Source organism: Naegleria fowleri, assembly GCF_008403515.1.
Source record: "Naegleria fowleri strain ATCC 30894 chromosome Unknown tig16, whole genome shotgun sequence".
NCBI classification, from domain to species: domain Eukaryota; phylum Heterolobosea; class Eutetramitea; order Acrasida; family Naegleriidae; genus Naegleria; species Naegleria fowleri.
The window spans coordinates 353,328-374,446 of NW_025407948.1; the positions used below are offsets into that span (position 1 = coordinate 353,328).

The 21,119-nt window shown below is 37.6% G+C and overlaps 12 protein-coding genes across 12 annotated transcripts; 6 read left to right on the plus strand and 6 right to left on the minus strand.

Moving 5' to 3' along the window:
- Nucleotides 1–332: 332 nt before the first annotated feature.
- FDP41_012794 (uncharacterized protein) lies at nucleotides 333–971 on the minus strand (the record flags this gene model as incomplete). Its single annotated transcript, XM_044703352.1, has 1 exon — nucleotides 333–971. One exon carries the CDS (start codon nucleotides 969–971, stop codon nucleotides 333–335), a length of 639 nt encoding a protein of 212 aa, XP_044565719.1.
- Nucleotides 972–1,650: 679 nt separating this feature from the next.
- Nucleotides 1,651–3,330, plus strand: FDP41_012795 (uncharacterized protein; the record flags this gene model as incomplete). Its single annotated transcript, XM_044703353.1, has 1 exon — nucleotides 1,651–3,330. The coding sequence occupies one exon, from the start codon at nucleotides 1,651–1,653 to the stop codon at nucleotides 3,328–3,330; it is 1,680 nt and encodes a 559-aa protein (XP_044565720.1).
- A 128-nt stretch (nucleotides 3,331–3,458) lies between these two features.
- Nucleotides 3,459–5,261, minus strand: FDP41_012796 (uncharacterized protein; the record flags this gene model as incomplete). The annotated part of the gene is made up of 2 exons (XM_044703354.1): nucleotides 3,459–3,882; nucleotides 4,045–5,261. The coding sequence occupies 2 exons, from the start codon at nucleotides 5,259–5,261 to the stop codon at nucleotides 3,459–3,461; spliced, it is 1,641 nt and encodes a 546-aa protein (XP_044565721.1).
- A 218-nt stretch (nucleotides 5,262–5,479) lies between these two features.
- FDP41_012797 (uncharacterized protein) lies at nucleotides 5,480–6,996 on the plus strand (the record flags this gene model as incomplete). Its single annotated transcript, XM_044703355.1, has 2 exons — nucleotides 5,480–5,852; nucleotides 5,975–6,996. 2 exons carry the CDS (start codon nucleotides 5,480–5,482, stop codon nucleotides 6,994–6,996), a joined length of 1,395 nt encoding a protein of 464 aa, XP_044565722.1.
- A 458-nt stretch (nucleotides 6,997–7,454) lies between these two features.
- Nucleotides 7,455–8,300, plus strand: FDP41_012798 (uncharacterized protein; the record flags this gene model as incomplete). The annotated part of the gene is made up of 1 exon (XM_044703356.1): nucleotides 7,455–8,300. One exon carries the CDS (start codon nucleotides 7,455–7,457, stop codon nucleotides 8,298–8,300), a length of 846 nt encoding a protein of 281 aa, XP_044565723.1.
- Nucleotides 8,301–8,450: 150 nt separating this feature from the next.
- Nucleotides 8,451–9,041, plus strand: FDP41_012799 (uncharacterized protein; the record flags this gene model as incomplete). Its single annotated transcript, XM_044703357.1, has 1 exon — nucleotides 8,451–9,041. The coding sequence occupies one exon, from the start codon at nucleotides 8,451–8,453 to the stop codon at nucleotides 9,039–9,041; it is 591 nt and encodes a 196-aa protein (XP_044565724.1).
- A 405-nt stretch (nucleotides 9,042–9,446) lies between these two features.
- On the minus strand, nucleotides 9,447–9,707 carry FDP41_012800 (uncharacterized protein; the record flags this gene model as incomplete). The annotated part of the gene is made up of 1 exon (XM_044703360.1): nucleotides 9,447–9,707. The coding sequence occupies one exon, from the start codon at nucleotides 9,705–9,707 to the stop codon at nucleotides 9,447–9,449; it is 261 nt and encodes an 86-aa protein (XP_044565725.1).
- A 263-nt stretch (nucleotides 9,708–9,970) lies between these two features.
- Nucleotides 9,971–12,671, minus strand: FDP41_012801 (uncharacterized protein; the record flags this gene model as incomplete). The annotated part of the gene is made up of 2 exons (XM_044703361.1): nucleotides 9,971–11,910; nucleotides 12,308–12,671. The coding sequence occupies 2 exons, from the start codon at nucleotides 12,669–12,671 to the stop codon at nucleotides 9,971–9,973; spliced, it is 2,304 nt and encodes a 767-aa protein (XP_044565726.1).
- A 447-nt stretch (nucleotides 12,672–13,118) lies between these two features.
- On the minus strand, nucleotides 13,119–13,673 carry FDP41_012802 (uncharacterized protein; the record flags this gene model as incomplete). Its single annotated transcript, XM_044703362.1, has 1 exon — nucleotides 13,119–13,673. The coding sequence occupies one exon, from the start codon at nucleotides 13,671–13,673 to the stop codon at nucleotides 13,119–13,121; it is 555 nt and encodes a 184-aa protein (XP_044565727.1).
- Nucleotides 13,674–13,872: 199 nt separating this feature from the next.
- On the plus strand, nucleotides 13,873–16,557 carry FDP41_012803 (uncharacterized protein; the record flags this gene model as incomplete). Its single annotated transcript, XM_044703363.1, has 2 exons — nucleotides 13,873–13,981; nucleotides 14,303–16,557. The coding sequence occupies 2 exons, from the start codon at nucleotides 13,873–13,875 to the stop codon at nucleotides 16,555–16,557; spliced, it is 2,364 nt and encodes a 787-aa protein (XP_044565728.1).
- A 78-nt stretch (nucleotides 16,558–16,635) lies between these two features.
- FDP41_012804 (uncharacterized protein) lies at nucleotides 16,636–17,439 on the minus strand (the record flags this gene model as incomplete). Its single annotated transcript, XM_044703364.1, has 3 exons — nucleotides 16,636–16,904; nucleotides 16,967–17,219; nucleotides 17,272–17,439. 3 exons carry the CDS (start codon nucleotides 17,437–17,439, stop codon nucleotides 16,636–16,638), a joined length of 690 nt encoding a protein of 229 aa, XP_044565729.1.
- Nucleotides 17,440–17,993: 554 nt separating this feature from the next.
- Nucleotides 17,994–20,363, plus strand: FDP41_012805 (uncharacterized protein; the record flags this gene model as incomplete). The annotated part of the gene is made up of 2 exons (XM_044703365.1): nucleotides 17,994–18,738; nucleotides 18,814–20,363. 2 exons carry the CDS (start codon nucleotides 17,994–17,996, stop codon nucleotides 20,361–20,363), a joined length of 2,295 nt encoding a protein of 764 aa, XP_044565730.1.
- Between the last annotated feature and the right edge of the window lie 756 nt (nucleotides 20,364–21,119).

Here is a 21,119-nt window from a genome sequence, read left to right on the forward strand (position 1 = left end):
GATGATTCGTTGGTGTGTCACAACACGTTGCTGCAAAAATAGACATGCACTGGTCTTGTAAAAAGGTTCCTTTCCAAATGTGCTGCAGTGTTTATTTTCAGCAAATCATTGGATAATGGCGAAAGGAATTCAGGAGAAAGGAATTCAGTCGGGTTGGTGTGTCATTTGGTTCTTTCAAAAATAAATTAAACTTGTTAATGGTTGAAAATTAATTTTCTCTCAAATTGTTAGGCTAGGTTTGCAAAGCGTCACCATTGATCAACATTAAACATCACTACGTCAAAATATCACATGAGATTGTTGCATGTGGGAGGGATGTTTCTTTGGGATCTTTAAATCAACTTTTTCTTCTTAAAGAATGATCTAAGGTTTGTCATTTGCCAAAGGGTGACTCCCACGAGTAATGAGAATTTACACACTCCCAACCACCAACATCTTTCATGAGTGGAATCCGTCGTATGTCTAAATCTTTCCTCTCTTTCTTTGAAATAATACTGTTCCAAACTAATCGAATCAATCTTATGTCTCACATCTTGCAACAAAGTATCTAACTTTTCAACTTCATCCTTAGTTGTTGGTTGATCTTTTTCGTAATGAAACCTGTCTGCATCAATGGTAATCTGTGCAAATACTGGTTGCTTGTAGATATGATCCTTGGAGAATTGAGTTGGCAAGATACAAATTTCATATTGACCCGAAACATCTCCCTTTGTGGTCAAGAAAGTTCGGTGAGGTTGATGCGATGTAAAATCTCGTTCTTCCAACAAGATGCTTCCAAACGGATCTCTCACAATGAGTGTACTCAGAGCCACCGTTGGAGGAGGACTATAAGTGATCGTTACGGGAGTGTTGGCTGGTAAATCTTCGGAAAAGCAAACAGATTTACCTGCATGTAATTCTGTTTGAATGGCATTTGTACAATGAATCAGCACCATACACACGAGTAGTAGGGTCGTCAGGACGTAGGACATCCTTGATGATGATGATGATGGTGATGGCCATGATCTCCGTGTGGTAGAAATCATTGTTGCTGCTGATCGGAACATTTTTAAGGCTTTTTTTCGTTTGGATTTTGTCGTTCTCACTACGAGAGTGTTTTTCAAGTCTTTTGAAGTCTCATTCAACATGAAGATGACAAGAGGAGGAGGATGATCATCGTTTCGGGACGCCGATCATGATGCAGGAAAGGAAAAGTTATCTTTGAAGTGGTGATGATGAGGAGTATTGTTTTATTGAGAAATTATTTCGGGAAGGAAAATGATGATGAAAAGGAATTTGTCGTTAAGAAGAATTCTTGAGATGGAAAATAACGTTCTCCATTTGTAGAATTAATATTAACGGCATACAATGATGATATTAATAAGATCAAATCGGAATTTGGAGCATTGTTCAAATCTGTTCAATTAATTGATCACTTGATCCGATAAGGAATGGAAAAGCGAGATGATTTAATAATTCATTGACTTGAAATAATCGTATCTAGGTCCGCATGCAGGATGCTTCACGCTGATGTGGTTTCCCATTCCATGCATTCGAATCAGTTCCACTTTCTAATCTCCCTTTTCCTTCTTCATGATTCGGTTTGTTTGCTTTTCGTTCCAATTTCAAAAGTATTTTTAAAAAATTTACAAAAAAAAATTAAATGAAAACATGTCGTCGTCATCTTTTGCGCAATCATCATCACAACATCAACAACAATCAGATCAAGTTCATTCCTCATCGGATCATCATCATCACCACCAAGAAACAACAACAAAACCACTCTCCAATAAAACCATGCAACCACCCTCGGATGAAGGCAATATTGAGAGATATAAAGTCAAACGAGTCTTGATCGGAGAGAGAAGAACTCCGATCATTTTGCAAAATTTAAATGGACCTTGTCCTTTGATTGCAATTTGTAATTTAATGTCTTTGAGAGGAGAAAATATCGGAATGGAGGATTATATTGAAAATGGTTTTATTACAAATAATAATTTGGTGTGCATCTTGGCTGAATATATGCTCAAAAAGTTCAATGCCATTTCCAAGAAACAACAAACGAATGAAAACGGACAAGAGATTTTGTTTCAAACTGCTCTCGATCACTTACCGATATTAAAACATGGCTTGGATGTCAATGTGCAATTTACGGAAGGCGTTAGTGGATTCAAAACAGAGAAATCAGAATTATCAGTATTTCAATTCTTCAATATGAAATTAATGCATGGATGGCTGATTGATCCAGAATTTGATGTCGAAACATTTAAAGCTCTCAAAGAATTGTCATACAATCAAGCAGTTGAAAAGATTGTCCTCATGGAAGAATTAACGGCTGCTGAGGAAAAATTGAGAAAAAAATTGGAAAGTGACACCTCAACGAACAAACTCACTGGTGAAGGAGTGAATGGTATCAATGTTGATCATATGATGCATGACACCAATGACCACTCTGCAAAACCACTCACAGAATTTTCAACACCCGAAGAAATGGCTCTCAAAATGAGTCCCCAACAGAAACATCAAATCATCAACGAGGGGTTGCTGATAAAACAATTCCTCGAAAATTCATCCACACAATTGACAGAATATGGTCTTAAAATGATCAATCAAAATTTAGGAGAACACAAGTTAGCAGTGCTCTTCAGAAATAATCATTTCAGTGTGATTTGTAAGATTCAAGATGCTTTACTCACACTCTGTACAGATGAGACTTTACTCAATGAAACGAATATTGTGTGGGAAAATTTATCTTCCATCAATGGAGAAAATCAACATTACTATTTGGGTGATTTCACTCCTTTCCAAATGCTTGAAACTCATTCCCAAAACTATGAATATCATAGAAATCAACAAAATCAGTCGGAATTGGTGACACAACAATTACCATCATCTCATGAAGAATCTGATTTACAATTGGCTCTACAACTTCAACAAGAAGAGGAACGGGCCTATCAGCAAGAATTGGCTCAACAAAGTCCTCGAATGCAACAACAAGCCGTACAACAAAGTCCTCGAATACAACAACGAGTTGTCGATCCAACAGCTTCACCTGGAATGGTGTCACAAAGCAGTAGTACTGGCGGTACATCATCAAACAATCCCTATGATCGCGACCCATCCATTCCCTATGCAAACGTGTCAACCATTCGAGAAAAGAAACATTCAACAAATCCAAATGCCAAGTATGGATCGAACAACAAGTATGCCAATCAAGCGAACCAACTTCGAGATTTAAATACTGAACGAATGAAGCGAGAGCAGCAAATGAAAGAAGCAGATCCTAAGGGCTATGCAAAAAAGTCTAAGGAAGCAAAAAGAAAATCTGGCGATGGCTGTATTATTTGTTAGAGATTCTCATTTGATATATGGTGATGTAATTTTACTCGAGGAATCAACACTGTACATACATGTTGGACATAATGTGGCAAATAAATAATCAATAATGTAAACACATCAATGTCAGCATATTTACTTTCTTAGAAAACCTCATCATCATCGTGATCATCCATTTGACCACCTTCCTGAACATCTTGAGCTTGCTCTCTTTCTTCCTCATCTGCCAACTCACTTTCTTCCATTGCTTCTTGCTCCGTTTTCACCATGACATTCAAAAAGAGATTATTCAATCGTTCCGCAACTGTTTTGCATTGTTCAAAGGTCCCTGATGCAACATAACACATTCCATAAGTATTCAATGTGAAATAAATTCCAATACAATCCACTTCATTGAATTGTGGAAATACGGATCGAAGAGATTGTATGAGAGATTGAGGTGAAACGTGTGAACGGTAGAGAGCCACCACAAACTTTTCTTTCTCTCCAGTACTTTTCTTGAGAGCTTTTTCAAAGTTGACAGTCATCTTTTCAGGCATGAATTCGTAATAAACTTCTAAAGTTTCACTGTTGAATATTGGAATTTAGTCATCATGATTGTTGGTTATTATTATTATTCATCAAGAGTCATTGAAAAACAATATTTTGTCGTCATTATAATAACAAAAATAATACGAGGTATTCATGATCATTGTTTCATGGAAATTATACGACCATATTACAACATACCTATTCACAGCAAATCTTCTTCTTATTGTTTGTAGAGCATCAAATTCTGACAATGCTAGAATAACATGAAGATCGATTTCTGTGAGAACCTTAACAGTTTCCATGCATATATCTAAATTTGATGACTCAAAGAGTAAACATTCATCATTAAGATGTGCCTTAAACATGAGAGAATCGGAATATTCAAAATCAAGATTATTTTTGAAAGCAAGTCGTAATTGTTTGGTCACTACTCCCATGTCATGATGGTCGTCATTCAATAAATAAACTCCAAACGAAGAATAGTTGTGATTAGTGACATGTTCACGTACTTGCTTTGAAAGAGTTTGAAAATTACTCTTTGTAAATAGGAAAGAAAATTTGTTTTTTCCAAGAACCAGTTCTCGAAATCGTGCGACATAATTATTTTCGTAAGGTACGAGCGGTTCCGGCATTAATTTGTCGATTATTGGAATCAATAAATCATAAAGCTTGTCGCATGAAATTTGAGTGAGTACTTTTTGTTTTTGTAATACTTTCAGTTCTGTGTGAATGCAATCAATCAAAGGTACATCTCGCCACACAATATACTTCATGTCAGGGTGTTCGGCATCGATGGGTCTTTCTGAGGCACTGTTATTGGTAAGTTCTTCATAATATTCATTGAGTTCCTTCTTGGATGTATTTGAGTTGGCAAAAAAGTACAAAGTTGCTGGTAATTTCAAAAGATAACAAAAATCTTTCCATGCAAAACTCTTTCCACAAATAGTAATCGCTCGTCTTCCATTGGATTTTGCCACCTTATCTTTTGTAGATGAGGGAAGTGGAGAAGATAAGGCATCCATTTCTCCACTCTCAATTTTTTCTTGAAGTTGAGCCTGGAATAATAATTCATCGGTAGAGACGTGAAGTGGCCATTGCAACTCATTCACACAAATTGATCTCCATAACGTTTGCGTGTTCTTCACCACAGAATTCCAATGTTTACAAACTAAACTAATACTCAATCCGATCGTTTCCAAATCCAAATATTCAAATATTGAGACTAATAATCCCTCTTGATGACTTAATGATGAATATTCTGCTGCCAAAGAAGAGGTTAAACCGCATGGAGATTCAGATTGATATTTCTCAATATTCTCATTATTATATTTTTCTTCATTACGATTCAGAGAATCAATCATCATCATTTGATCTTCGGAGCCCAAAGACCATAACGTTTCCTCACGTTTGTTCATTTTTTATAAATAATTAAATAATTATATTACAATGTTAACAAGTTAACTCTAATTCAATGATTATTTTCTTACGATCTCGTAAATTTAGGAAATGATCGATCTTTTCCACTCGATGTATACTGTGCCCACAGCGTAATCAAAAGAATTTTCTCTTCCAACCTCCACTCACTCCAAACAAGCCTTTGAAGCCTTTGGGAATTCTCAACAACACAAAAAAAATGTTTTTGCATAGTCGTCCGCAACAAGTGGTTCATTCCTCTCGTTCCGACGAAGAACAAGATGCAATGATCGTGGACACTGATCCAGTACTTGCAGAAGAACAACAAGAAGGAGGAATGACTTCTTCTTCAAGCAAGCAGGTTCAGAACTCGATCGGATCATCATCACTCACTCCAGAATTTATTCCAATCTCTTCCGAGAAATTAGAAAAGAAGGAAAAGCCTCCGAAGAGAGATGTCGTTTCAGAAATTATTCCCAATGATTTGAGTTTGCTGACTTGTGAGGAGAGTGTTCCATTTTCTCCACTGGTCAAAAAGAGAGTGTTACATGAAGGTGAAGGCTTGACAGCAACACCAGGCTCTGTCATTCGATGTGAGTAGTTATTAGGGATTTGGTTTTTGTGTGAAGTGGTGTATTTGTTTTAATACTATGATGGATGTTTTTAACAATTGATTATACTCCATTGATGGATGATTGTTGGTCAAGGACATTAGTTTTTGGATGTGCCAAATTATTTTACAAAATGACAGAGCAAGATGTAGAGTGGAAGTGTTTCACTGCTTCCAACAACTTGTTGCAAGAAATTCGATTACGACCAAATAAGGTGTATCCTGTACAGTTGGAATGCCTCTACACCATGAAACATAAAGAGAAGGCAATTTTCAGCATTGGTAAAGGTGTGGACAAGAATTTGGAAATTACTCTTTTCCAAACTGGAGATAGTGACCATTTATCCCCTGGACAGTGTCACGACTATGTCTATGTACAATATTATGAAATGACTCATCTTGAACGAAAAGAAATTGTCAATGTGACAAATTTTGAAGAAGGACTAAATGAAGTGATCAAGAAACGAGTTGCAGGCAATTTGGAATACAAAGATTGTCAATTCAAAAAGGCGTTGAAAACTTACAAATCAGCTCTCATCAGTCTCTCAACCGTTAAATTCGACGACTCTGATAATCAAGAACTTTTCCGCGCTCAAAAGAAACTTGTCACTGAAGAAAAAGTTAAATTATTGCTCAATATTGCAAGAAGTAATTCGGTCATGAAAGATCACAGGTCATGCATTGAAACATGTCAAAATATACTGTCTCTGGATCCTAACAATCACCATGTTTTCTATTTACTTGGAAAGTCTTACAATTTCCTCGATGACTATGAAAGAGGTTTCGAGAATTTAGAGAAAGCCAAGGTTTTATTTGCTTCCTATCAATCTTCGATCGATCCCAACACATTGGACAATTTTCAAAAGAAGAAAGATGAAGAATTTCAATATAATGTTTCAATGATTGAGCGACAATTAAGATATAAGAAGCAAATTCAAGAACAAAAATCCGAACAAGAAATGAAACAGAAAATGTCTCGCATGTTCTCAGAGGAATTATATCCCAACCAAGAGCCCTACGATGAAGACGAAGATTGGATGAAAATGCAAGAACAAGACGAATTATTGAATCGTAAGCCATGGTTTTCGAGTGACGGCCAAATCATGTATCAACAATTATTCAAATAATATTCATGTAATAATATTTATTATTTTGATAGACTGCTTTGCACAATGCTTTCAACTTGGTCGACTTCCTTCCTGCACTCAACCGGACAGAAGTCTTGATATTTCAAGTAAATGTCCCAGTCTGTCGTTCATTTGGTAAGTTGCGAATAATATTTATTCACAATCCCTATCAAACTCATCTCTTTTCGCAATAAGCACTCCAGGCTCCTGTTTTACTAGTTTGGGAATTTAGTAGATGGTGTGAAAATTGCGCCATAAACCGTTAATGGAAGAAAAATTCTTTAAAAAAAAATTAGCCTTAATTGCCGAGACGATTTTCGCTGCTCCGTTCCTTATTATTGTTTTGAGCCAGCTTTTAACGGTTTTTGTGATCGTGTTGAATGATTAATTGCAATATCAGTATACATCATCAAATAGAACAAGAAGTACCTAACTTTATAACGCTGAAATATTGAAATATGCCAGGACCACTAAGAACCACGAATATAGTGTTCGCGTATCCAGATCCACCCCAGAGAGAAAAACCAAACCCCAAATATGCCCCTCCGACACCAAAACTCACTGATCCGCATCAACACTTCACGAATCAGAGTCATATGGATACTTCATTGGAATCGGTTCGTCCAAAGCCTTCCTTTTCTTCAAGAATGAGCTGCATGGGAGAGGTTATCAAATTGGAAGAGCATCGACCTCACACCAGTCATGGAGTTGCCGGTGAAAGGGCCTTGCATCGTTTTTCTCCATCCAACCCATTGGTCAAGCAACAGGACCACATTCAAACCCGTCCCTCATCGCAAGTGAGCACAGGGAATCATCACAAACCTTCTCAGCCAGAATCTTCTTCAGTTGTTGTTTCCTCCGAAATAGCTCATCCAACACAAGCCAACCCTCAGCAAGAGCCATCAGAGGGACCCGTACGGAGTGTGGAACCCCAATTACCTCAGGGCAAAAAAGCAAAATCTCGATCACTTCACACTTCTTCAATTACTATGAGTGAATCCGTAGTGGCCGACGGAGAGACAGTCTTTTGGAAGCGTAAGAATAGACACTCGAGAAAAGACGACCATTTGAACATTGGGCTTGCAGAATACTTTGAGAAAAAGGACGAAAATCAAGTTCAGCCCTTATTGAGAAAGAAGGCACCTCCTCCAACACCCAGAAAAGAGACCATCAGCCGAGTGAAAGCTGTCGAACCTCCACAGCCAAAAGATGAGCCTCGAGTTTCACGTGTCAAGAGATCTGCTCCACCTGCCATTGCAGAGAAGAACAGAGGAAAAGCAAAACCAAAAACAGCCTCCAAATAATCATAAGTCATATTCATCTAGGTGTCATTTTGCTAGTGTGTGTTCTTCACCCTGTATATATCTTTCTATCCAGAATAAATTCCAATTTCGTAATCATCTCAATATTGAATATTTATTAAATATTAATTCAATACCAAGAACAACAAAAAAATGCTGCAACCTCGTCTCTTGCCCAAAGTACTGGAACAAATCAACACGGATGGAATCAAGACGACCATTCTGTGCAATGTCAATGGATCCTTGATCAGCTCGAGTTTGTCCACATCGGCAAAACAAATTCCATCACCATCATCAGCTCAACAAACTTCCAATAATATCACCTTCTCCGAACAACAAATCACCTACCAACAACGTTTACTTCCTTCCCAAATCAAACACATGGATAAATTAATTGCAGCCATTGCGGCCAATATGTGGCATTCATATCAGAAAGCAGGACGAACGGCTTTCTCTCCCGTCGAGTACGATGAAAATGGAAATATGATTGGACAAGAGGACGATGAAAATTTAGAGGAAGAATCGGGTGGTACACAAAAACTGAAAACACTTCTAGTGGATTGTGAATATGGACGATTAGCAATTTTGGGAGTGAGTAGAAATGTGGTGTTGTGTGTTTGTGCAGAGAAGGAAGTTCCTTTCGGATCGTTGAATAAGAAGGCCCAAGTGATGAGAGACTTTTTATCGAGACCCTTCACGATTGTTGAAGAAGCTGTAGACGAGGAAGAGGAGGAAGAATATTAATTAGAATTGTTAGGGATTTATAGATTTTTATACTGCTACTATCCTGATCATCGTATGATTTTTCTTTCACTCCGACGAGCCGATTACGAAATTTTGGTCCACTATCCCACCAAAATTAATTTGACGGAATTATACCTGTTTTTCTTTTTCTTCATATAATATTAGGATGATGATTCATGTTTGCAGAGATTGTGAATTCCATCTTTCAAATTTGTACATAAAAAATTTATTTATCTCAAAAATAGGATCTTTCACACACTCTACACGATCATCATCACAAGATTGGAAACAATTATTTTCATTCCATTTTGAAATAGTCCATAAATCATTGAAAAGGTAGCTTAGGAATAATGTCATATAGGTGGAATTGAATAATTGTATATAATGTTAATAGCAAGTCCAACACTACGAAGATTCCTCCTTGTTTGAAGTCGACTCTACAGAAGATGCATTTGCTGCTCGAGTGCTAGGAATCGTAGTTCTCTTCGTTCGTTTAGGTGCCTCCGATGATGTAATATTCATATTGCCATGTTCATTGAGTGGATCAAATGCTTTTTTCGCTGTCTCTGCTTGCTTCTCTTCAATGTATGGTTTCCAAGCATAATACGAGGTGAGAACACCAGCCAAAACTGGAATGATCAAAATGCCAGGTGGTCTTCGATTCATTTTTTAGTGTGAAATACCCAAAGACATTCTTTAGTCGGTTAATTGAGCACACATAACCCGTTTATTATTCAATAAACTCATTCCTGAATTTTTTAGTGTGAAATAATTGAATTGTGTCCAACCATCATTCCATCCATTACATCAGATGAGATTGCCAATCATGTGAAAATAGAAAAAGAGATCAAGATATCCAAACACAGCACAACAACTTGATTCATGAACTACTCTCAACAACTTTATACAAACTACAATAATCATCAACCTTAGTTTGAACGAAATTCAATGCTATCATCGCTGTCCATATCATAGTCATCATCGTCGTAATAATCATCCTCTTCATCAATATAATTATTCTTTTCAGGAGTAGAAATAAAACGTGCTGACTTTCGTGTCAATCCCTTATGTATATCAGACATTCGAATGGATTTCGTTTTGAGATTTCTCACTTCTTGGATATATTCCTTATTTTGTGATTCAATATCTTGTAGTCTATATTCAAGTATTTTCCTGGTTTTTTCTTCATTGCTCAACTTCTCCTTCATTTGTGTAATCGTATTGATCATTTGCTGATATGATAGTTTGTTGATACTAATTATATTATTTTGCACTTTACCTTCTGATGTAAGCAATTCATCGACGGGATGATCCAGTGCAACCCTTCTCTCTTCCTCAAGCTTTTTCTGTTGTTGCAATTTGGCTTGTTTAGCGTTTTTGAATTCCTTCTTTGTGAGCACAGCTCCAAACTTATCAGGATCTGATTTAGCCAAATTCACAAACACCTCATATCTCTTCAGAACGGTAGAGAAGTGTGCATGCCACTCTTTGAGAGTCATTTCTGTATCAACGTAGTGATAGAGAGAAGGATCATGATCTGTTCCTTTAAGATCCTTTGTAATAATTACAGTGGTGTTAAATCCTCCTTTTTGTTGATAGGTGACTTTGACACCATTCACAGCATCGCTGTTACTGTTTCCACTTGGGGACAAAGTACTCGACGAGGGAGCTTGAGGTTGCGAATCTTCATCGTCATTATCTTCGTCAGTCTTGGCAGTTGCTGATTTAATTTGGTTCATGGTTTCCAATTTCTTGATATGATCAAATGGAATTTCACGATCAATAAGGAATCTTGCCTCAGTGTTTGCTGTTGCATCACGAAGAGTCATTAAAACCAAAGATTCACCAGTTAATCTGACCAGTCTCAATGGATAAATCATGTCACTACCGACCGACAGTTTTTCCACGATACCTCTTGGCATGTGACCTCTAAAGTTTCGTGTTTGATTTTTCTTGGATTCAACATCAGATCCGCTGCTACCGTATCCCTGAGTTCCTCCTTGTGTTTTCTGACTGGGTACTGGAAATGTAGGTCCAACTTTCTTAGTAGGTATTGCTGGTGAGTTCTTATTTAACACACTTGCAATGCTACCAGCGCGTGAAGCCACAAGTGATGATGGTTGTTGTGCTTTCTTGACCCACAATTGATCCTTTGGTAAATTCTTAGTACCCAGCAATTCGGAGTCATAAGGTGAATCGTTTTCAAAAATCTGAGAATAGTTCAATATTAATGTAGAAACAATGTTACAAATAGTTGGAGTGTCTTTGAGAGAATTCATGGCAATAGACGAAGGCGACTCCTCATCTTCACTTTCCTCGTCTTTCTCTGGCCACATTAAATTGGGTCCCAACACTAGAGAAACATTCTCGTCGGTCATCATGTTGATATCTTTCAACTTTACGATATAGGCGCATAATGCCATTAATCTCTCCAATACTGTGACATTTCTCTCAGACATGGAACGAATCAGACCTCTCAATTCAATCACACGTTCTCTTAATTGAATCTCTGATAATTCACTCGACTCATTCTTGCTGACATCAAACAAGTTACACAACTTTCTATACAATCTTGATTCAATGAGAGGTTGAGGTAATTCTCTCAAATACATTTTCAACAAGCTAGCAATTGCATTTGGATCCGTGTTGGGCATTGGAGCCTTATAGGAGATACCTGGAGCTTCTTCAAATTGTTGTTTGAGAGCCTCCGTTTGTCGTACAGATCCACTCACTCGAAATACGCCTTGAATACGAGCACCATGGGTTGCAATAAACGAGCAAAGAATATCAAAGAATTCTGGAACTTCATGGGAGCTCTTGTGTTCCTTGGCAAAGAGAAATCCGAGAGGCTTTCCGAATATTTTGTTCACTGTGGTTTAACGTTTGATTTTCCGAATTCAACAACAACAACATAAACAGAAACACCATAAAATTCAATTGGATTGGAATCACCATGATGATGATCCATTGATGATGATTTATGATGAGGGTAATGATGATAATGATGATTGAAACAATGACACCAACACGTTCATGATGATGATGGTATTTTTTAAGGTCGTACGACATAACCATATTATTCGTTTTGTATGATGATGAAAATTCGTTTCGTTCGTTGGGAAGGAGAGAAGAAGAGTCATTCATGATGATGATGCAAAAGCAAATCCAATAGTATCATTTTGTTTGATCATCAGCACCATCATGGGAAATTCCAACAACAACAACAAGTGGTGTTACAACACAACACAACAACAGCACACACTTACTCTCACTGGGAGGAATGGTTGGAGACAATTGCAAATGAATGACATTGTCTCGACTGATGAACATTCGATAGGTGGACTGTCCAATGCTGTCTTGCATGTGGACATGAATCAATTCTTTCAAGAGTTCTTTTCGTTTCTTTTTGGGATCCTTTTGTTTGGAGAGAACGGATTTTTCAATATCGGATGGAAGAAGAGCAAATTTGTGAAGTTTGGAGAGTTTGGGCATACATCGTTCGAGAATGAATTGATCCATGATTTGACTAAATGTTTCATCAGATCGGACGGCGTCAAGCCGAAAAGTTTCTAACTCGTTGATGTGAATGTTCACGCACAGCTGTGTCACATCATCTGAGAGTGAAGACATATTTTTTCTATTGTTGCTTTGGTGAGAACAAGTTTTGACAAATGACAGCAGAAAGCTGTTTTATTTGTGATTGGTGGATCAGAAAGGTTGATTCAAAAGTAGGTTTATCTTTCAAAGGAGGAGAATAAACTTTTTTTGTTTTGAAGAGGTTGTTGTTTTGTTGCATGTTGTTGGGGGTTCGATTTGAGGAGGGCGGAGGCTGCGAGATGGTGTTTGATGTATCTGAACCACGACGAGTAGTGGAAGAAGTTGCAGTGGTAGGTGTATTGGATGAAGAAGTTGCATCACTGTTGCGTGTATTGGTTGAAGATGTTGCTGGTGGTCAATAAATTAAAATCCTCATAAAGCAAGAATTTTTCCAGAGAGAACAAAAAGGTCAATCACAAATTGAGGTATCATCATACTCCTCCTCCAAGTGAATGAATAAAAGCAATTGCATCAAAATGCTTAATCCCTATATGAAGCAAGAGCGGTATCAAACTTGCTCATAACAGTCTCTGTAATTTTCTGCAAATTAATCAAACCTTCTTCGAGAGTTTCCTTTGCTGGATACTTTTCATCTACAGTTTGCAACCGTAAATTCATTTTAGCTTCTAGAGGATGAGGAACAGTGTAGCCACAAAAGCTGACCCTCTTGTTCTTCATGAGAATGTATCGGAGAGCATTACCCATGGTATGACTCTCCTTGTGGAAAATATAGGTAGATACTGATGTATCCGGTCCCATATGAATCTCTACATTTGCGGTAATTCCAGAGTGGTCTTGCTTGAGGGCGGTTGTTGTGGTTTCTGCTTCTTCAGCCTCTTCTCCGTTTTCTTCCTTTCCTTGCTTCTTTTTCTTCTTTTGTTTTTTAGATTCAGCTCCCGATGTTAAATGCCCACCATTTTCATCTTCCATTGTATTATTCGATGTGATGGTAGGCTCTTCCTCCTCTCCGCCACCAACTTCCAATAATTCTTCATCGAGATAGGTGGGTTGGTCTTCTCCTTCAGAATCCGACATTTTTTTTCTTCTTCAAAAATCCACTTGATTATTTTACTTGGTGAATAAAATTTGAAAGACAGCCAAAAGATGAATCAGCAATTGTTTTGTTGTTGAATGTTGTGAAGATAGTGGTTCCAATTTCAAAGTTATTTATTGGTAATGCCAAGAAACACGTGGAATGACGAGGGCATTTAGTCAGTTCCATCGCAAGAAAAAAATGGGTAATGATGTTCCTCGCCTCTCGGCCGAAGAAATCAAGAATCGGCAAATTCAAAAGGTGGATTTGGAGCTGAGAAGAAAGATGCAAAAAGGAACCCGATATAACAGTATGTAATTCATTGATGTTGGGAAAGATTTTGTGTTAACGAACTTTTGAAATTTGTATATTGTTATTTGAATGAATTATCAACACATATGAAATCACTTAATGGTGATAATTGAATTTATACCGCTCTGGATTTTTTATAAATTTATTTTGTGATGGATGATTTTTATTGCTTGATATCATTATCGGAATGAAATACTTTTTATTGGATTTTTATCGATTTATTTCACTGCAACAATGATTTTTCACTGATCATCATGAAATATTTACTGATCGTCATCACGATCTGAACATGTTACTATACCATATTGAACAAACACAGTGAAAGTGATTTTAAAGGGTGAACGAAATTGTGGTAAATCCATGCTGTTCAAACGCCTTCAGGGTCTACCATTTAGCGAAGCCTATATTCCTTCAACGGCCATATCCACGGCTCATATTCATTGGAATTATAAAGTGAGCGATGATAATGTTGTTGTAGAAGTGTGGGACGTAGTAGACAAGGGAAAATTAAGTGGAACCACTCATTACGAAGATGCTGTTATCGAGGATGAGGACAATACTCCTACTTCCGAACAGCTTCAATTGAAAGCACAAGCATTAGCAAAATCTCATGAATTTGACATGATGAAACATAAACAGGGTGTAGCTAATTCTCCTTCAGGAGGCTCTGGATCACCAATATTTGGAGACCATCAATTGACAGTTATTGATGCTCATATTGTGGATGTCTATAAGCATTGCAATGCTGTTTTACTTGTTTTTGACATTACCAAGCCATGGACATGGGAATATGTGAAGAATGAATTTCCAAAGGTTCCACCTGGTGTGGAAATTGCTGTATTAGCAAATTGCAAGGACTTGGAGAGCAAACGAGTGGTCACACAAAACGAAGTCCAAGAGTTTTGCTCAAAACGTGGAGTCAATGTTATTGAATGCAGCAGTTTGAATTGTTATGGACTGAAAAACCTTTACACATGGCTCAATATTCCATTCTTGAAAATGAAAATTAACATAACGAAGCAACAATTACAACTTTTAGAGGAAGAGTTAGACTTTGGAAAGGAAGAAGTTGAGTTAACTTTGAAAGCTTCCAATTACAATGATTATCTCCAAATGCTAAAAGAAACCAAGAAAAAGACGACTATTGGCTTCACTGAAGAGCTGGTAAATAGAAAGACAGCTGTAAGAAAATCAGTACCTGCCAATTCGCCACAAGGCACAACCATTTCTCAGCAACAAACTCCTCATCAGGGTACTATGATTCAAAATCAACCCCAAAGTCCTCCACCACCACCACAACAACAAACTCAGCCACAAACAAAACCACCAAGTTCCGTTACTCCACAAAACACTCAACCTTCAAGAACTGCCCAGGTATCTCCACCTACAACTACGATGCATCAAGAAAAACCTAAATCTGGTGGCTTCTTCTCTGCTGCCCTGTCATATTTTGGTGGAGGCACTAGTTCACAAAAGGAACAGCCCCAATCCAAAGCAGAAAAAATTGTTATTCCTCAATCAACTCCTTCACAAGAAAAAGTCGATCTTAATACCTTTTATGCAGGAGACGCAGAAGAAGCATTCTACTCAGACGAAGGAGAAAATAATGCTAGCACCAACGTGACAACTAATCGTTCTCTCGACGATGATGAAGAATCAATTACTCAGCCTCCAAAGAAGGCTGTAAAAAAGAAAGGCTCAAAAAAGAAAGCTAAAGCATCTAAAAAGGTTGAGAGTGAAGATGAAGAAGACGTGGATGAGGAAGAGGAAGATGAAGACGAAGATAATGACAGACCAATGATGGATCAAAGTGTCAATGAATCTATGGAAGAATTATATGTTCCTGTGGCAAAGCAATCATTTAGAAAACCTACTACAACCTCTGCCGTTCCGACCACCAAACAAGCATCTCCTGTTGCTCAACAACCTCAAAAACAACCAGAAACGGTTAAAAAGGAAATTCCTGTTCTCTCGAAGGAAGAGATTGCTGACGATGATGCTGGCTTCTACAGTGACGACAATGAAGACTCAAATAAGGCTGCATCTGTGCATAAGGAAGACAATTTGGACTCTTTCTATAATGATGAAGAAGAAGATGAAGAGGCACCTAAAAAAATCACTGCCACTTCTTCCTCCACAGCAAAACCATCGACACCAGTCACGTCCACAGAGGCAAAGGGCTATGCTACCAAGAAAGAGGACAATTTGGATTCATTCTACGACGATGAAGATGAGGAAACAAAAGAGACAAAACCTCCCACTGAGGAAAAGTCAGTCGCTACAGCCACCATTTCATCTCCACAGCCTATTAATTCTGAATCAGTCTCTGTGAGTAAGCCCTTATTCTCTTCAGAACGATTCTATGACGAGGATGAAGATGCCTCTCCTGTGGTTACAGAAAAGCCAAAGAAGAAAAAAACGACAACAACGAAAAAGAAATCATCAGCAGCCTCTGGTGAAACAACAGAAACAAAGAAGAAAACTAAAAAGAAGAAGGCGCCAACAACAGCAGCCACCTCTGAGGATGCACCCATGTCAAGATCTCGACCTGCTACTGGTTACGAAGAAATATAATTCAATTTACAATTTGATAATACAAATATTTGAATAGTTAATTGTAGTGAAAACTATGATGATTTCCAATTTCAGAATTTACACATTGACTAATTTTCTCTGGGAAACTTTTACCTTGGCTTGATGCCTTAAAAACTCTTCCCAAGTCACCACCTGATTGTTGTCTGTATCTTGTTGCATGAATTGAGAAATATTCGAATTCATAATTGTCTCAAAGAATTGACACTCTCTTACATATTCCTTTTCGAAAATTTCCTTTCGAAGGGCTTGCTTTTGAATCTTTTGATCGCAAACCTTCCTTGCAATCCTCATGCTCAATTCCATTTCTTGCTTGTAGAATTGTTTGACTGTGTAAATTACAGAAAGAAAACATACACGTCAGAACTAATCGTTCGATGAAGAAACCTACCCTCCTGAAATGAGATACTTCCACTCTTATCCTTATCCATTTCGTCGAATACTCTTCGAATTTCTTTAAGCTCATCCTGTGTGAGATCCTTCTCAGTGACAGTCCTAGTGTCCTGAATGATGACAAGATAATTCTTATTGGGACGTAAATCATGAATCATTTGCTCCTTGGTGAGAATAGTTCCCATCGGAATGTCCTTGTCATTGTGGAAATTGATCCGCACTTTGGTTTCTTCATCTTCCAATGCAATAATCTTGTGACCAGAATGAAACCGCACGGTATCGAACAGCACAACACAAGCTTACCTTAACAAATAGACGTTGTTCAGGAGTGAAATTTAATGTGTAATGCAAATGAAAACTCGAAAAGCTCTCATGGGAAGGATCAAGGATCACATTGGCCTGTTTTGCTCCCAGTTTCACCCGAATGCAAAAAGGTGGGACTGGTTTTGAATTCCGAATGGTACTTTTCATGAGTTTAAGTTTAATTTGAGATACTAGTTTGATGATGAGGAGGTAAACCAGATTCTCAGATCAGATGACCAATATGAAATATTTATGCAACAACGACGTCGTACGTTCTTGCTCAAAGGCGCGCGTGGATCAAAGATTACGGCTATTTTTTTTTGAAGATCTTGTGTCTGTTGGGGTTCAGCGTGGAGATAGGTCAAGAAATCAGCGGACACTAACTGGTTGGTCACCATGTGAGGATTTGCAAAGGTGCCTTTATGAACTCATCACCTGATCCTTAAGATGCTGTCCTTTTTGTGAGTGCGAATTCACAGAGTGATTCAAACGAATATCTGAAGAGCCACGCGAAGAGAGTTTGAATCGCTCTGTGAAACGAGGAAAATCAGCGTGCCTCGTACCTAATGCGGCGATTTCGCACTTCGTTTGGGCACATTCAAAAAAAACTACAGACTCTCGTTGTTGTTCCTCATTAGAGAGAATTAATTCTTCATCATCATCATTGTTGTAATCCTTTGGGTAACCCAAAAACACAGAACCCGAGCATTGAGAATACGAACATGACCAGAGTGGTTCCCGAAAAAGAAAATCATGCTGCATACCTCACTAGTGAACACAAAAACACTTCCCCGAACAACACACCCTTACAACAACCAAAGTCTGAAGAACCGTCGAAAGAAGAGAACGTCGATGAACAAACGAATATCATCACTCTCTCAGAACGATTAGAAAGGCTTCCCATCGCCTTGAAGTTACTTCTTATTGTGATATTTACCTTCTTATCCCTTGTCATCTTTGCTTGTATTTTAGTGTACAATTCAGCCTCAGATTTGCAAGCATCCATCCTCATTTCGAATATTTCCATCATGACCAACCTCCTAAATTCAGTAATACATTGTAGCCAGAGTGAGAGAGGATCGTCTCAATTATATTTAGGAGCAAACGGAACTCAACATTATGACATCATGATGGAAAAACGATCCGACACAAATTCAGCATTAAAGGAATTCTTGTCCAAAAGAGATCAAATTTTAAGGTCCATGCAAGCAAATTCTTTGGCCTTCTCTCAAATCATGGAGGCTTTGGAGGTGGTAGACGAGTATATTGAAGATCTTCCTGTTTGGAGAGAGCGAATTAGTTCGCTACAACTCGTTCAAACGCCACTGTTAGCTTTCAATTTTTTCACAGATTGGAATTCTTACATGATTGACAGTATAATGCTTATTGCGAGTTTGAGCTCAGATTCAACCTTTTTCACCATTCAATCTTCGTACAATACATTAACATCGATGAAAGAGTTCACTGGTATGTAATTTTAATGTTATTACGTAATAATCAAAATGTTTTTTTGCACACATCTGTGATCATGACACGAAAAAGGTCAAAAACGAGCATTGGGAAGTGCAGCATTAACATCTCGTTCAATGCCTACTGAAAACTTTAAATTATTTGTTCAAAATCAAGCAAAAATCTCTCATTTTCAACATATCTTGCAAGTGAAAGACGTTTCTTCGATTTGGGATACTTTTACTAGGACTGTGTTACGCTCTCAAGCGTACTTAATTTGTTTAGAAATTGAGGATTATCTTGTTGCCAATGCTTTCAGCCGAAATCTTACAAAATATGCTGGGAGTATTTGGTTTGGAAACATGACCCAGCATATTAACAATATGAGACTTGTGGAACTTTATATCTCATCAATATCCCAACAATATTCATCTCAACTCTTTCATCATTCTGTTGGTGTCATGATGGCATATATAATAAGCTCTGTCATTGCAATTTGTTTTTCAGTTTTCACGTCAATCATATTTGCGAGATCCATTGCTTCACCCTACCAAAAAATCGTTGAGCTTCAACATCTTCAAGACTTGTACAAGAGTTTCATTCCTCCTCATGTGCTGCTTCAAATCGAGGGCAGGGAAGGACAACCTGAAGAGGTACGACCATTTGTTTTTGACTCAATAGCGAAAGAATCTGTTCGAAATTCAAAACAAAGTCGAAAATCAATGGACTCCCTAAGGGGTTCTCACATGTTCATGACGAGTAGAAGCAAAAGCAAACACGACCTTGCGTCCAAGTTTTCCTTGTATTTGGAGAAAAAGATAATATCAATGGTTCAAGTACGAATACAAGGATTGAGTCTGATTATGAATGAGTCGCTACCAAGTGACATTGTTCTATTGTTGCAAGATATCTTTGAGAAGATTCAACAGTCGACTCGATCGACAAGTAGTTTGATGGAACACACTCAAGACGAATGTATCACAGTGGCCTTTAACGCCTCCAAAGATCAACCCAATCACGAAGATCGTTCTCTCAAATTGTGTGTGGATTTAAAAAAGAAGCTAGATGAAGTGAAGAATACAAAATGGAAAACGAATCCGCAACAATCCCCCTGTTTCGCTAAAGCAGCATCTGGCATTGTTTTCAGATTTGCCGTTCTTTGTAAATCATGTTTCTGTGGAAATGTTGGAACTTTAGAAGTAAGATCTTTCAAGATCATGGGATCCATTCATGATCATCTCGAAAGGATGACTGAATTTTGTTGCAGACAGCAAGTGAATGTCGTTTGTGATCATAGTGTCTATAAGAATGCATCGAGGCTATTTCATACAAGATTCATTGGATATGTGGACGTTCTTGAAGAGGATCAATCAGTTGCTCATGAACTCTATGAAATTGGTGCCTCTTTGCAAGTGAATCAAGATGAGTGGTTTTATGAGCTTGATCATAAACAAAGGAATGAACGATGGAAGGAGTATAACGAGGCCGTGAGAGATTATTTTTCGAACAACTTTGAATTAGCTTTGACAGAATTTCAAGAATACTCAAACAAATATCCGGATGATCTTCCTACCAAGTACATGATGGAATTGTGCAACCTATGTTTGAATAGGGAAGAACAAACAAACGACCCTGGTTATTAATTTGATTTCCTTACAATTGACGGGAATTTACATGTCACGATTTGGTGGTATTTGGAGAATGAAGAGAGATTGATTTCAAAGTAATCAGTGTTTTGGATCCAATTTGAAAGCTTCTTATGGCTCATAAACGAGAGCTATTTATTGAAAAGAGAATTGAACTCCTAGATGTAAAAGTTGCGGATCCTTACTTAACATCTATATACTATACTTTTTCATGGTTTTTTTTACTTTTCTTTACAACAGATCTTCAATGCTGTCGAGTTTTGCTGTCAAATAACTAAAAGCATTCTCTTTCCATTGTTCCTCCGTCGTGTATATGGAAGGGATATCTGTAAGAGAGAATTTCTTTAAAATCTTCAGCTTTGTTCTTTGTTGAAATGTGATTTCTTATTGTGTAATCTTTGCCTTTCGTCTTATTAAGGTCATGCAATAGTCTTTTGTACTTTTTAACAATATCACCTCTACCACTTCCACCATCTTGAATACACAAAGCACATGAAAGGATTTGTATCTCATCAACCTTACTTGGTAGTTGAGTGACTTTTGTTTGAGGGTACTAATTCCATGTTGGATGTTGTATCTGAAACTGGTCTATACTTTCCACAACCACCATTTGTTTATTATATCTTTTTGAGATTTGATGCATATTGCTGTATCCATCACATTCTCTAGAGCCCTTTTTAACCTACCACATCTTACTCAACAACAGCGATCTGAGTAGGTATAGAAAATTAATCATTTGGGAGGGAAAATTGT